We start from the raw sequence: 16,309 nt of genomic DNA on the forward strand, positions 1-16,309 counted from the left end.
CGCAAGTGGGTACATCTCGCCTCAGAGAGCAGACATCCCACAGGAAAGGACTTAGGGGAAGAGCTGTCCCTTTTTCTCTGAGCTGGATTCACGGAGGCTGAATTCCAAAGACTCCTTTGGCAAAAGACAGCTGAGAGCAACCTGTAAGGAAGTCTTTTGCCCGCTTTGCCTTTTCCCAGTTCATGGACCAAAATGCATTGCGAACAGTGAGCACTTAGCTGTCTGGGGTCTAATCTTTAAAAAGAATTGGTAACAATCTGCTGCTAAGGCCAATAAGATCTCTGCATATTCAGAGAACTCCAGAGAGATGTGAGCTTTGGACAGCCACTTGTCAAAGTTCCAGCTTCCAGGGCTGTTGCCTAAGGGATGAGGTCCTCAATATCAAAAAAGTGCAAAAAGTTCCAGAGACCTGGCAAGCACATTACCAATAACTCGGTAGAGCGGAACAGGGTTTCCTTGCCTGCACATTTTTTGCAGAGTCTAGTACTTGGCATTTAGACCGAAAACTAACTTTTTACATCATGCGATTTTCTGATAGCCACCCGCCTCCAGGTGAAGTGTGGTTACCTGTGCAGTGATACCCACGTGCCTTACTTGCACTTTGGCTTATATGAGAACTTGGTCCTAACGCAGGCTTGCCTCCTCTTCCCACATGTGTTGTATGAAAAGCTGCAAATGTTACTGGTCTGGGCTAATAGTGTGCCATGCGTGACCAGCATCCCTGGCTGCAGAGCTAAAGACCTGTAACAGGAAAACGAGCTCTTGCACTCTAGTGCATGTTTTTTAGTTTACAAAATGTCTGCCCTTCCTTGGCACTAAGGTTTTGCAATAAGCTCACAATCAGAAGGCCACTACAGTTTATCAAAACATCTGTTTTCATGGAGAGCAAAGTTCATAGGTTTTGCCTGTACTCATTTTTCCTAGATTCTTATTTCTCATTCGCTATTATTTTATCTCACTCTTCTATTTTCTCAAAAGCTTTTTCCATTTTATTTTTGATGTTCTCTCTTTATCTTTGTAGTCATTTGTCTGCCTCTTTCTTGAACCAGATGCAGTACATGTAACCGACCCCTGTCTCTTTTTGCTTTTCTCCTCCCCTAGATCTTAACCAACCACATTTTCACACAAAAAATTGACTTCCCACTAGAGCACCTCCAGCTTCGGGATTTGCCTGAAAATATGTTTCATCTGGTCCCGGGTGCTGTTTTCCGCTCGGCTGGAATTGCTGCCAGTGGTGTGCGTCGCGCAGCACAGAACGCAGCGGAACAGGGGGCCGATCCAACTTGAACGGGGCACATCGGCATAGCGCGCAGAGCAGAGATATCACCTGGGACCAGATCAAAACGCCTTTTCAGGTAAGTGTGGAAGGTAGGGCGGCTCAATATTGGTGGGGATGGGGAGGACACGTTAGCTCTTTAGTTCAATGGCCATTGGAGGCAGAATGAAATACGCTGACAGACTCTGGTGAAATGTGGACTGCTCGATGCAGGGATATCAATGATCTACAGAAAAGAGATGCAACATCTCTCGAGAAATAAATAAATTGCACTGTGTGGGATCAGGGCTCTGCTGCAAAGCCACAATCCTGACGTATCCTTCAAAACTGGGACATAATAGATGGCAGCGCGATCAATAGAATTCAGTCAGGGTGATATCTCTGATTAGAAAATAACTCCTGCTAGTAGCGAGTGTAGTTGCTTGGAGTTTTCGATGGTTTTGGCTCAAACTGTGCATGTTCCCTCAACTATCCAATTAGATGATTCCTCTAGAATTCAGTGTTGCCTCTTAAGACCTAATGGAATGTTGTGCTCTGTGTACCCTATTCTTTATGTGTTAACACTGCTGTACTGTTCTGCAAAGCGTACATTATAACACAGCGGGCCTAAAGCGCCTATCTACCTCCTCTAGCCGATGCAACATTGTAAATGAAAGAGCCAGAAGCGTTGTTGTTGGGGCCCTATCCAGTACTATCTCCCTACTCTGCCGATGAACCTTGCAGCAAGCATTCCTTGGGAGATGTTGCATTTTCTGTATGTATGTATATGTGCATGCACCTATTAGGATGAGAAGTTATTAAGAGTGCCATGAGGTCTGTTGAGGCTTTTGTGTGGAGCACCTAACCCGTGTCCTACTAGTGCAATGCTTAGTAATGTGGTCCTCTATCTCCCCTCACTCCTAGTAAGCTTTGTAGTAGTAAGCAGAAGCTCTTCAGGATGTACACCTCTCGGAAACATAGGTACCCAGCATCCTGTCTGACCACATGGTATGCGAGAATGCCAACTAACAGCAGGTGCATGCACTCCCTTTGCCACCCAATGCTTTACAAGTTCTTACCTCCTCTCCCCTGAACCCCCAGAAATGAGCTGATCGTCATGGGGAGGTTTACTGAGACAGTGCTTGGAATATCCCTCTTCTGCCTGTTGCCTGCAATGGTCGAATTTTGCATTGGCAACGCTGTGTTGCCTCATCTGCAACCTACCTCTTGAATTCTTGATGAAGCTTGTGTTAATGAAGTCGCATGCATGAGCTTGTCTAACCTTGGTTGTCTCTCCTGTGTCAAATGCTGTAATTGTTTTAGGACTGCGAGAGTCTCCCACAAAGAACTGCACACAACACTTGCACATACTATGGGCAAATATAAGGCTCTGACTCTAAAAATAAAACCCTCCCCCATCAGCTACCCCTCTGCTTTGATCTCAGTGGAAGGAAAGAGCGGAGAGACCAGTGGTGGCGGGTGATGGTGGGGCAACAGGGTTCACGTGGGAGATGAACTATGGAAACTCGAAAGGGATCCATAAGCACCAGCAGGTTTAGGACGATGCCCACTCGGTCTGCGGCATCTGCGGTTCTGATCATCTTGTAGGACATTTTGAAAATGCTGTGTGAATGTTGAGCAAGATAGTGGACAAAATGAGGGTTACGGTATCGCGGGCTAAATGAACTCTCACCACGTGGCTGAGATGTCATCAGATGTGGGCAAAAAGGAAGGATGCATCCTCATCCTCATCTCCAGAAGTTCTAAGTCGTGGGAACTAGTAAAAGTTGGTTAGCCATGCACTCTCTAAGTGCTTGATAACTATGCCCTAGTTGCTTCAACTTTAATGTTGCCCCATACATTCTCTGACATCCTGTAAATTGTGCTTTTAACAGGTGCACACACCAGTCAACAATGCTGATGGAGGAGTGATCTGTAGAACCTGTGGTCCAAGAGAACAGGCCTGTTAATAAAAGGTAAAGGTTATCTCTGACAAAAACTGCACCACCAACTCAGTGTTCAACTGATTTATTTATACTGTAATTACACTCCTGTGGAAACGCCCATTTGATGACACGTGTTTCGACGACACATCCCGTGCCTTTTTCAAATCAGGGCATTAGTTATTTTCAAAATCATATGAAACGTGCTTTCATTCTTCATGTTCCAATCATATTCTGCAAATTCACGGGTTAAATCCCACCTCACAATTAGATGTCCTTTTTCCTACGCGTCGGCTTTCCGATTAACCGCCAGAATGTGCCGAAACACGTGTCATCAAATGGGCGTTTCCACGGGAGTGGAATTACAGTATCAATAAATCAGTTGAACACTGAGTTGGTGGCGCAGTTGTTGTGAGAGACAACCTTTACCGATTTTACCAGAGGTGGGGTTTGTCCTCCTTTGTCTCACATATGCGACACATGACTGAACGAAGTTAACAAGAAATTGGTCGCTGGGCCCATCTTGATAAAAAAAAAAACCTTCATCACTCATTCTGTTAATAAAAGGACCTGCTTGATGAGGGAAGAATCTAAAAGCTAATTTTCCCATTCCCTGTTTAAGATCACGAATGGCCGCCTTCACCTTACTTCTGAAATCCCTACTATTGGCAACACCATAGAAAGCCCAAACCCCACTTTATGCTCAATCCCCCTTAAAGACAGCTGATATGTGCGGTACAGGGCCGGAATGTCAACTTCAACCATTAAAATAGGGCACAAGATGGACACAACTAAATCATGCAGCAATGTCTTCTTCACATTTTATAAATCCGATACATCACCCTGGAGGGTGCCATTAAGTACTTGCCCGCCCTTTCATGCATGCAAAAGTCCTGAACACAGTCAAGTCATGCAGCACCAACATTGGCTACCCAACCTGTTATGTATCATGGTAATGATTGCAGGCGGTTCTATTCCAGATGGTTAATGAGCAATATAACAAATGCATAATTCAGCATTATGTATTCAGTGATACAAAGAAATGCATAACTTTGCAGATGCAAAACAATGGCCTGGGAAACAAAGACCAGGGCGCTGGAAAGAGCAGCAATTGCAGTTAAGCCATGCACTTTGATTTCGCGAGTTGCTGGAATAGCATTCTTGCCAGGCTAAGCGCAGAAGCCCGGGCGTTTCAAGGCTGATGGCAGCAATGCTCCTGTAGATCATTTAAATCTGGAGCCCAATTAAACTGTGTTAATGTACCTTTCTATTTTTATTCACAAACATCTCTCTCACTGCTGGTAAATGTCACCGAAAATGAGGCCCTTGGGTGCCAGATGTCAGACGGCTGCTCGACTTACAGATCATATCCGTGCAATTTTGCATCGAAAAGTCACGACATTACTGGCTCGGCTACTGCTGTGTCAAAACAAAACTGTCCACCCAGGCTCCCCGCCTGCTCATTAACTGTGGCGACGGGTTTCAGCCTCGGCCTGCTAAATACGAAAAGGGCAGCCTGTTTGGCCATTCAATTTCACAATTCATGGATCATAATTCATTTATGGACCGACTCATGGTCTCTCCCTACAGCAGAGTGTCAACGCGGTCAGGAAAACGCGAATACATATGGTTTTCATTGATCGATTTCCCATAAGTGTGTTTGCACAAAATATTGGGATTGCACATGGTCTGCTCCAGGCATCTCCAGATTGGCTCCCTTTTTAGGCTTTCTGAATCACACGTCTTACTCAATTTCCTTTAAGTATCTTATCAGAATCCTATACGATCTTACATGAATCCTTCTTCAAACCTATAAGATCTTTTAAGAATCCAATACGTATTTTAGCTGGCATACAAGTTTTGCTGAAGTTCTAAATATTGTTCTCAAAAACCAACTAGTTTCTCACAAGTTCTTAGTTCTAGAATCATATAAGGCATTTTTGTATATTTATTTAGAGAATCTTCAGGAAGCTCTCAGGATTTGGGGATTGGTTTAAAATGCTTCGTGGATAACTCAATCCAGCTGACTATTGAACTGGTGTGGTGTTTAGAAAAGTTGTGTGAAAACAGAATTCGAACTGCTGTGTTGCTGTCGAATTAAGATTGGTTGTGCCGGTGTTCACTTGCATGGCACAGGGTATTTATGTAATCAAAAGAATGCAGTTTTTTCTCACAGAATAGTCAAGGAAGCATCTTCTTGTGCTCATTTTTAAATGTAAGTCAATAAACCTCACTAGATCTTATGCATGTAACCAGTTTTAAGATGAATCAGATGAACTCATCTCAATAAAAAGTTAATGATGTAAAAAAAGACTATCAGCAATTGGACCCAGTAGAAACTATGGCCCTCATTCCGAGATTGGAGGTAGCCATGGCGCTATTTGCGCCATGGCGGCCTCCAATACCGGGTCCAGCACTGGTCTGGTTGAATGGGGACTTACCGGGTCATTCTGACCCTAGACGACCCGGTAAGTCCCCATTCAACCAACCATTCCCCATTCCCATTTGAGCCCCCAGAGGGCTCAATGGGAATGGGGAAAATGCTAGTAACGTGCCGGCGAATAGCAGGCCTGTTATTAGCGCCCTGGTCCCTTAGCGGGACCCGTAAAGGACATGTGGTCAGACCACACATCCTTTATGGTTCCCACCAAGGGACCTCAGAATTTGGCAGTTAGGGATTACCGCGAAAGGTCTCCTTACCGGTGCCCGGTATCCCTTACCGCCCAACTCATAATGACCCCCTATGTGTATCTTCTCAATTAGAATGTCCGTCTGGAATGCAAAGGTTACCGAGCTTCAGGGTCTGGGAGAGAAGAGAAATTTTGGACAGACTCGGATTCATTTACACTTGTGGCCAGAATGCTTCAATTAGTCAGAGACTCCTGAAAACAGTTGCCTTGGGCAGTAGTGCTTACTAGTATTTGATACTGTCCACATAGAACCATCACTAATTCTGTAAAATTGTGTAACAGCAATACGGGTCGCCAGCCCAAGATTATACATAGAGTGCTTATTTTGCTTTTGCTCGTCGTCCAGAAAACCAATGTTTATCACATCAATTTAGTTTCTTCCGAATGGTTGAAAAAGGAAGTGCAGTTAGAAATAATCCTGAAAAGCTGCAAAAACAGGTCAGGACAGAAGCCCATGTTTACCTGACCATTCCCTCTGCCTGTGGTGGAACACATATTTGGCACATTCAATCCCACCAACCAGTTCCCAGAGTTCAAAAAGCAGCCGAGGAACGGGAGCAGAGTTCTCAAAAAATAGTGGGAAAACAGTGTCAGAGTGCATAGGGGTCGACAATTGTTTTGTTTACTGTTAATTTAGGAAAAGAGGTGAGTCCATATTTGAGGAAGAATGGAAAGGAAGTATTTTTTCAGGCTATTTCCATACAATGCGACTTTATTGCGAACTGACCAGCATGTATTCTGTTTTCTGCTTTGCTGCATCGTCTTACCACTCTCTCAGTCCTGCTTGCTTTCAACCTGAAGAGTATAAAGACTGCATGGGCATAGAGCAAGGGTCTGCAACTTTTGGCGTTCCAGGTGCTTTTGACTACAACTCCCATCAACCCCACAGCCAGTCTATTCAATGGTGAGGGTTCATAGGAGTCGAAGCCCAAAACATTTGAAGAGCTGCAGGTTGCAGACCCCTGCCATAGAGCATGTCTCTGGGAGATCTCATGTAAGCCAAAGAGTGTCACATTAGCCACACCTGTCCCCATTTCACGGTAGTGTCTCGAGATTGGTTTCCTTTCATTTCAACCATGCAGCAATGTGTCATGGAGCTCCATCAATGTGATTTTAGCTTTTTCTTGCATAAGACAATATCAATGCATTGGAGGCAGAGGGTAGATCAAGCATTTCATCCATTCCATCTCTTGTATGTTTTGTTAATGCAGTTTCCTGGGACATTCAAGATAAGACTGGCAGTGAACTCTTTCCATGTTATTTTCTCTCTGGCCATTGCATGGGGGTTGTGACGCATGCGCATTCAGGGGCGCTTGCTGGAGAGGGAGGCTGCATGAAAAGGCTACCGAACAAGAGGCATTCAAACAAGTTGTTTTTGTCTGTCAGCAGGCATGAAGCATAAGCAACGTTCAGACACCTCATTTGATATGTAGTTGCTTTTTTGCTGGTTGAAACATAACCATAACCTCGTTATTTTTCAACATGTGCATTAAATGCTTTCCCTGTTAGCTTTATCCCTGTGGATGAAGTTTTAATTGTTGTCGAATAAATGAAGCCCCTTTAGAATATCAGAAATTAGGGCCACTTTTCAGATTAAACTGTAAACCATAAAACGGTTGAAATTTGAGGTGTGTGTGCTTAAAAAAAGTACGCACGTTCATACCTTGTAATTAAAATGTTAGAACGACTCGCGTTGGCCTTCTTTAATGGCGTAATCTCTGCATCTTTTCCACAGCCAGAAATTAAGTTTTAAAGAGCGCGTACGGATGGCAAGCCCCAGGGGTCAGAGCATGAAGAGCAGGCAGACTTCCGTGGGGGATCGCAGGTCGCCGAGCACCGACGTCAACGCCGAGGGAAGCCCGACGAAAGTGCAAAAGAGCTGGAGCTTCAACGACAGAACTCGCTTCAGGCCCTCGCTCCGGCTGAAGAGCTCTCAGCCCAAAGTGGTGCCAGACGGTGAGCTGCTTCTCTGAATCGCACAGTCAGGGCACTTCTAGACGATATGGCGCCCAGCCCAGGGCGAAATGCTAGAATGCGCGCCACAGCTCAACCAAAACCTTGTATTTACCAACATCATTCAGGCATCGAAGTTTAAATCCAAGTGTCGCATTCGCCTGATCTTTGCTTCATTATGAACGTTTTCTTCCTATCTTTCCCTTTCATTTTTATTATCTGTCATCTGTATTTTGTGACTTTTTTGTGTGCCATTCACCCTATAGTAATCCCCTCTTGATCGTTTCGCTCGTTCTTTACTGCCTGCTTTTCTTTTTATAACGTTCGTTCCTATTTTCGTCTCTTGCCTTGTTTCTTATTTTACATTTTCTTTTATCTTTTACTCCTGCCTTTCTCTCAAATTCTCTCTTTCACTCGCCCTATTTCTTTCCCACTTTTATGTTATTAACCACATCCTCTCCATGTTTCCGTATTTTACTTCGTCTTACTTTTTTATTTCATTAGTTAATCTCTCTCCATCTGGCTCCTGAGCTCCCCGAGCAGCTCCATCCATTCCCCCAAAGAACAGTTACTTTCCCATCCCTCTGTCCTAAGGGCATGCAAGTAGAGCAAAGTGGAAGCCTTTCAGTTGAACGGGTGCTAAGAAAGCAAGAAAATGAGAGGTATTGTCAACTCAGATAGGTTTGAGTGCTGGTTTATTAACATATAGAGTGCCGACACATGTTTCGACCCAATAGGGGTCTTTATCAAGGCGGGTTATCAGTGGTTCAAGGCATATACGCTGGGTGTTGGGCTCTTACATAGTGGCTCTGCTGAATAGCAAGCGGGTAGGCCAGAGAGGCCTCTGCAAACAAGAGGAGTACCACTCATCTTGTTTGCATCCTATCAGTTTGCTCTTTGAGCTCCCACCCTCATTTTCCCAGTGTTGAAGAACTTCTTGTCCCAGTATTGCTTCTAAGATGGCAGTCGCTCTTAGAGATCTACTCGAGTGCACTGGGAAGCCCCCTCCCTCCCAGGTGGAAAATTAGGTGTAGCTGGAAAGCCATCCAGCCCCCATCAAAATGCTACAAGAACTGGAAAAGCTTTGCATATGCCTCTCTCAACAACTGAAGACCAACTCAAAAGCAGCACATGTTGCAACTACCATGCATGTCTGGAATAGACTCTCATTGGAGGTGGGAATCACATCATATCTGGATCCGGCTACCCCAGTACATGAGAACCCCCAGTTCACACCAGCATACTGGGACCCCAGCCTTGGGAAGTGTTATTTTTTGGGGGATAAGGTCTTTCTAGGGCTGAGGCTTGTAATAGTTCGAATGGGAGTCACCCGGATGTCATGACCCTTGGAATGGGACTGTCGGCTATGGGAGATTTTGATAAATGAAAATCGTTCCCACTCCTTAATAGGCGAGCTGGCCGTGCATGCAACACCCTTTTTAGAGCTCGACAAGACTATACCTGTGCGACTCGGCTGAGGGCCTGGAGCCTGCATAACATTTGAAGATGTGGGAGGGACTCAATGGAAACTTGCCAAGAAAATGGATCTATTGGTCAATGATCTCTTGACTTGAAGAGAAACCGTTGTAATAGAAAGCTGGCGGCAAGGCCAGGACCGTTTATTGTTTACACAAGACATGAGAAAGTGGGCACCTTTTCTATGATGGGGAGTTTGTTCTGCGAGGGGTGTTGAAAGAACTGTTGTGAAATTATTTATGGTTGAATGGTCGAAATTCTCTGTTTATTGGCTATTTTCTATGTGTGTCTATTAGATCAAAGAGCAGTGATATGGCCATTATATAATAACCAATAAGAAGATGAGACACACAAACAAATTGCAGGAAACACAATGCAAAAAACATCCTTTCTTTGTGGCTGAGGTTCACCGTACATGGAGCAACAATAATAGGAAGCACAACGGTATCAACTCTGCGATCCTGGCACCGTATTCACCTGATAGGGGGGACCCTTCGCCTTTACCATAACAACCAGGAAGTGCCTAACACCAATAGGCCACATGATGAGTAGCCCATTAACTATGATGCGCATAAGCTCACCTCATACATCAGGGCAGCGCGCATGCAGAATAACAGGCATCCAAAATAACAACCCAAAACAGGCTGCTAGTAAAATAAAACCAAATAGAACCGATAGCATTATAATGCAGAGTAGAAAGGTCTGGAGGTTCATGCTGACAGATGATCCTTCACCTATTTGAGCCCCTGCGCACATTCAATTTCACAATACTGTTTACCTTTTTGAAAAAAAAACAAATGTTATTGTGATTCCTTTATTTAAAGACAAAAACTCTCAAAAAGCATGTTATTAGGCACCATTTCTGCCCGTTCCCCAACTATGTGTTACATTGGCATTCAGCACCCAATAATCCTGGGGTCTAGGGGAGCAGCTCTGTACTCTCACCACCACACTCCTCTTTAGAAACACTTTGGGCTTCCTTATGAGTATGCCGGTCCAGAAAAAGGTGCTGCTAACAACGTGCACTGGCTCCGTTTCCGGACTGGCATACTCCGAGTGTGCCGGTAGGGACAGTGAGCTATCGGCAGGCCTGACCTACCAATAGTTCAGGCCCCTGCCGGCAGATAATTTACTGAAGTACCGCCACCGTTGACAACGATGCCGGTGCTTCAGTGGTTCCCATCCCATGGAGTCCTTTTGGACTCCATGGGAATGGGAACTTACCGGTCCTTCGCCACCCGTAATATCCCAGTACTACCGTGATATCCGGCGGGCGGCGTACCACCAATCTCTTAATGACCCCCTTTGTCTGGGGACATTGGCCAAAGTCCGGCGACATCCACAATTTTGACCTAGGGTTAGGCCTTTGTTTTTGCTGCTGCGGTCCCTCTTTATGCTTCCAGCCAGAGGTCCCAAGATTGAAAGCTCTGCCCAAGCTCTTGTTACACCACCAAACGTCATCTGCAGCACTACCCTGAGTTTACTGCATTGTCAAAATGCTCAGCGTATGCCCGGGTGCTGGAAATACCTATTGAAAGCCAGTAATTTGTGACTAATGTCCAAATCAAGTAAGAAAATAATCAAAACTGCCTTTTGATGCCATCAGTACTCGCATTGCCAGCCCTGTTGCCTTAGCTGCACTGTCGTTTTCAGCATATTTTCTAATGTAAAAAATAAAAAGTGCGTTGCTTTAAATGTAGAAAAGTTACAAGAATGTTGCTGTAAAGGGTTGTCCAGGCCCAGTTCGGGACCCCACTCTTCCACCCATCTATCATCCATCCCACCCCCCTCTGGGTGTTTACCTTCAGCTATTGCAACTATGGCAGTAGTTAAGTAGTAGTTCTACTTTTTGCAGAAAAGAAGGCTAGTGCCATATATGTCCACATACACCTACAGGTATGATTCATGTGCTAATTCAGGTCTGCAGCATCAACCTCCCCTCCCCCGCACCCTGCTTACCTCTCTGTACTTTTGATTAGTTTCTATGACTAAAATCTCCAACTGTTCTTTCGTCGCTTCCATCATCTATTACGCCTTCCTTTGGCCCATTACATCCATCATCTCTCCCAATTTTGAGGATATTTAGTTTCACAAAGAGACAGTGGCCGAAGTGGGCGGGAGCTGTGCTACTCTACTTTTGCTTTTTAAGTTTTACTGTTCCTATACTTTTCTATTAAAAAGAAACTGTTCTGGAATTATTTAGTTTTAAAATAAAAGTGTAGGAAGAAGTTGAAACTTGCACTTCAGTGCACTGCACTGAGCATTCCCTCAGGGGGCGGGGTGTGGTGATGGGGTTTTAGGGGAGCGGGGGCAGGCCAGCAGGGAACATAGATCCATTACTTCTTTTCGTACCCTTGGACCCTTGCAAAGAGATACTAATAATTGGGCAGTATGAGACATATAAAAGCTGACCAGATCAGTTACGTCTTTGGCGTCATCAGGAGGGTATATTGCTATTGGCAGGGGACTCTTCTGCCTCAGCCAATGTATGTTTGTTGCTGCTGCCTCCTAATGGTTGTTGAAACATTATCTCCTCTCACAGGTAAGGCATTTGGCAGGCTCCTTTCCCAGCTGCACCCCACGTTGAAGCCTATTGCAGATTAGAGTGCTGCCTTCTGCCTGCAACTTCCTCAGTTTTGGAGGGTTTCAACTCCCCAAATCAGTGGCTGGTTCTACCACTGCATTCAGGCTGGGCAAATAGACATATGCATTCTTAAATCGTTCAAACAATGTATAAGCCAATTAAATGTACCCCTCTGCTAGAAACACATACTGCTTGTCTAAGTTTGTGTGCGTGTGAATAAAGTGTGAAATTAACAAGCACAGATCTGTAAATTAACTATGTTAGCCCAAAATTATAGATGACCTTCTTTTCACAGGCAACCTGTGTATTACAGAATATGGCGCAGGCACATTCATGTGCACTGTATGTGATCTGGCTGCTGTGACAAAATGACTACTGCTCTTCAGTAGTACAGGAATAAGTAGTGTCTAAACTGCCTACTCAGCCCCATACTACTACAACAGCAGTGATCCCAATTATTAAGGTGAAACAGGCACAGTCCAACAGGGACATCTCCTTCGCCGCTTTTGGTAGTGCAGGCCGAGGGCAGGCAGCATCTTCAGGAGGGATGTGAGCTTTGTGGTAGTTCAGAATCAGGACTCGGACAACAAGGCATAGTTTAAAGGTTTTATTGTTTGCAATTGCAAAATAATCTCACTGAAGAGAGGGTTCCCTGGAATAGCCCTCATCTCCCCTATGTGAGTGTCAACCCGCAGAATGAAGAATGAAAGATGTAACGCGCTGTTCGGGTTCAGCACCAACTGCACCAATGTATCCTACATATGCAAAGAGATATTCTCTTAGACAACCTTTCAAACCATATCCTATTGAGGGCTTCGGGGACACATGTGTCCCATCAATGGACTAAGTTTTCTGACAGCGCAGTCCAACCATGATAACGGCACTAGTGACAGCACGACATAGCAGCGTTAGTCATGAAGCAAATTTGCACTCCTGCATGAAGATACGCAGACAAACGTAAGTATACATGAAGAACATGCCTATCCCATCTGTAGATAGAGGACAGACACATTTACATACTCCCAGAAGCTTTTCTTGTTCTTGTTCTTTAGCCAAATGCAGAAACGCAAGAAAGCCAAACATACATGGACAAAGCTTGCAGCCGCTTTATTGCAACTAATCATAAGGAGCTACGGGAACATGCAAAGAGCCTATAGAGCTCTGTCGCGACTAACCTCTAAGAAGATATTGGAACACATTGGGAAACCATAGAATGAATGTAGTGAATACACATGAGACCACAGGCCTCAAATACATGGAGGGGGAGATACAGGCTCTGCAGCATGAAGCACATAGACAGTGTACGCAGCCAAGGACAAGGACAGGTGGAGAATTCCTGATTCCTGAGGCAGTGAGCCACCTGCAAGAATTCAGAATAGAATTCTCGTAATTGCAGACAGGAGAGCTTCGTCTTGCGGTCTTTGCACACATGGCCTAGCAGAGCCGAACAATGGCTATTTACTCGTGGTGAAAAGAGAATCAATTCCCAGTGAAGCAGAGAAGACTGAAACATGCATTGGCCACCAAAATGTGCAACCCGAAGGCACTCTCTCAGGCTAGGTGATGTTTGTTTGTTTGTTTATTATTTGTGATGCGCCAGAATACCCTAAGGTAACAGGGCGCAGCAGTTATATGAATTTGCGAAGCTTAGTTACAACAACAGCGATATATACATACACACAGTAATAGTAATAACAGGATTATATACATATATACAGGTAAGCACATGTGAGTACAATATGTACAGTTGGCAGGAATATGCAAGACTTAGGGACTAGGTGTGTTTGAATGCTTACGTCTTCAACCATGAAACTTAGATCTGAAGTTTTGAAAAGGTAAGTCCATTCTGAGAGTTGGTAGTAGGGAGTTCCACAGTTTAGCCGCTTTCACTGGGAAGCTGTTGCCCCCTATAGTGGAGCGTTTAAAGTTGGGGACAGAGAGGCAGTCTCTATATGCTATTCTTGTGGGTCTCAGGGAGGTCTGTCTATGAAATCTGTCGATCAGGTAAATAGGAGCAGCGTTATTGATGGACTTGTAAGTAAGTGACGCAGTTTTTAGGAGAATGATGTCTTTGATAGGGAGCTAATTATTCTGTTGGCTGTCTACTGTGATATGATCTCTTCTAGAGATGCCTAGTGCCGCTCTAAGAGCGTTATTCTGAAGAGTTTGCTAGTAGTAGCTTTGGAGGACCCAAGATAGAGAGCGTTGCAGTAGTCCAGGCGGGACAATATGAGGGCTCTGGCAAGGGTCAAGCAGCTAGTGTGGGATAGAAAGGGTTTGGCTGCACGGATCGGTTTGCACCTGTAAGCCGTGGAAGAGGATAGTGAGTTCACCTGTCTGTTGAAGGAGAAGTTGGAGTCCAAATAGAAGCCCAATGTTTTAACCTCTTGTCCCACCCTGATACTGTTGCCATCGATCATGAAAGATGAATAGGCAGGGCTTAGTTTCTTTAAACTGGCAGTAGTACCCAGGTTGATGAGTTCAGTTTTACTATCATTCAGGCATAGTCCATGTGTGGCCATCCATGCCTGGATGATGATGTACACTCTATTCACCAAGGCCAAATCCTTCCCATAATCTCCAGAAAGCGGAAGGAGGATCTGGGTATCATCTGCATAGTTAGTGTAGGTGATACCGAGATGATCCAGATCATCGAAACGTGGCTTGGTAAATATATTGTACAGTGTAGGGGAGACACAGGAGCCCTGGGGTACATCACAGGTGATAGGTATGGGGTCTGCTGAATCTGTGGGTGAAAAGACCCTCATTGTTCTGCCGTTAAGGAATGATCTAATCCATATAATGGCCTCAGCGGAGAAGTGAGCTGATGTGTGTAGGTGTGTGCATAGGATAGAGTGGTCAACCAGGTCGAATGCTGCAGAGAGGTCGAGGAGGAGTAAGGAGGCTTGGCCATTGTCTCTTAGCATATCAATCTGTGTTTTAAGGTCAATAAGAGCCATCTCAGTCCAATGTTGAGGATTGAAGCCTGACTGTCTGGCTCCTAGTAGGTGATGTTCGTCCAAGTGCTTCTGTATTTATACGTAGGCGACCTTATCCAAGATTTTTAGAAGGAATGGTACAGTCGTTATGGGTCTATAGTTTGTGGGAGTGGTTGGGTCAAGTGTGTTTTTTTTTAGTAGAGGTAATACCCAAGATTGTTTTAGATTAGTAGGGATGGAGCCGGTAGAAAAGGAAGCGTTGATTAACTTTGTGATGAAAGGGGAGAGGTCACGGGCAGCGTCTTTAATGAGCTGTGCCGGGCACAAGTCTCCATGACAGTTGGAGGGTTTCAAAGACAGGATGATTTTTTCAACTTCAAGTGTGGTCACTTTGGAGAAATTGAAGCGGGTGGTTTCCCTTAAAGTCGGCTTCTCAGGTGGTTTGGACAGGTGGGGGTTATTCAAGGAGGCTTTTTTACAGGAGATTTTGTTTTGTAGGGTAGCGATCTTGTTGGCTAGGGCATTTTGGATTTCTGAACACCAATTCTTATCTTTAATACAGGTATCTGGTGGTGCTATGGGGGTTTCTACTTCTTTAAGGATGGAGAGTAATTCCTTCATGTTTGATTTGGCTTGGGAAATACGGGAGTCGAAGGAAGTTCGTTATGCTGGGTAGATTTCTTTTTTGTACAGTGCCGCTAGTTTAGTAAGTTTGAGTTTATTAGCTGCTGATGGGACTTTTCTCCAGGTAGCCTCGCAGTTTCTTTTTTGCTGTCCTAAGTTTTTAAGGAATGGTGTATACCATTTGTTCAGGTGCATTTTGGGCTTGCTTGGTCTGAGTTTGAGGGGGGCGATTAGGTCCAGTGAAGTGAACATAATTTTATTGTATTCTTCAACCAAAGTCTCAGGATCCAAGTTGTCAGGGAGTGTGTTGAGTGTAGGGAGTAAGTTCAGGATAAGTCTCTCCACATTGATACTCTTTTTATTTCTCGTGAGTGTGAGTGGAGCCCTGCTGGCCGGCACGGGTGGAGGTCTGGTGGTGGAGAGCGTGAACGATACCAGGTGGTCAGTCCAGGCAAGTGGTGAAATGTCGGTCATGTTAGCTAGACAGTTGTAGTCAGCCACCCAATAGAGTATTCTACCTTTGGCATGTGTGGGTTCCATACTTCTTTGGGTAAATCCTAATTCAGTAAGGGTATTGAGCGTAGTGATGGCAAATTGGTCTTCCGGGTCATTGAAGCCCATGTTGAAGTCCCCAAGGGTGAGTACTTGAGTGGAATTTTTAAGGTTAGTGGATAAGATGGTATTAATGTCCTCATCAAATGTGCCCATTGGGCCTGGAGGGCGATAGTTCACATGGGTGTTGAGAGTTTGGGCATTAGTAAGGGGAACTTTGACTGAGAGTAGTTTGCAAGCGAGGACGTTGATGGTGGTTGCTAATCTCATAGTAAGACTACATTTGTGGATAA

The 16,309-nt window shown here is 44.8% G+C and overlaps 1 protein-coding gene across 2 annotated transcripts in view; it reads left to right on the forward strand.

Moving 5' to 3' along the window:
- Nucleotides 1-16,309, forward strand: part of KCNQ5 (potassium voltage-gated channel subfamily Q member 5) — a 1,047,762-nt gene that overhangs the window by 866,231 nt on the left and 165,222 nt on the right. For both annotated transcript variants that reach the window (XM_069606244.1, XM_069606245.1), the window contains one exon: nucleotides 7,624-7,844. In XM_069606244.1, coding sequence (XP_069462345.1) covers nucleotides 7,624-7,844 — 221 coding nt within the window. The remainder of the gene's footprint in view (nucleotides 1-7,623; nucleotides 7,845-16,309) is intronic.

Source organism: Ambystoma mexicanum, chromosome 4p, assembly GCF_040938575.1.
Source record: "Ambystoma mexicanum isolate Mex_15411 chromosome 4p, UKY_AmexF1_1, whole genome shotgun sequence".
In the NCBI taxonomy this organism is placed as follows: domain Eukaryota; kingdom Metazoa; phylum Chordata; class Amphibia; order Caudata; family Ambystomatidae; genus Ambystoma; species Ambystoma mexicanum.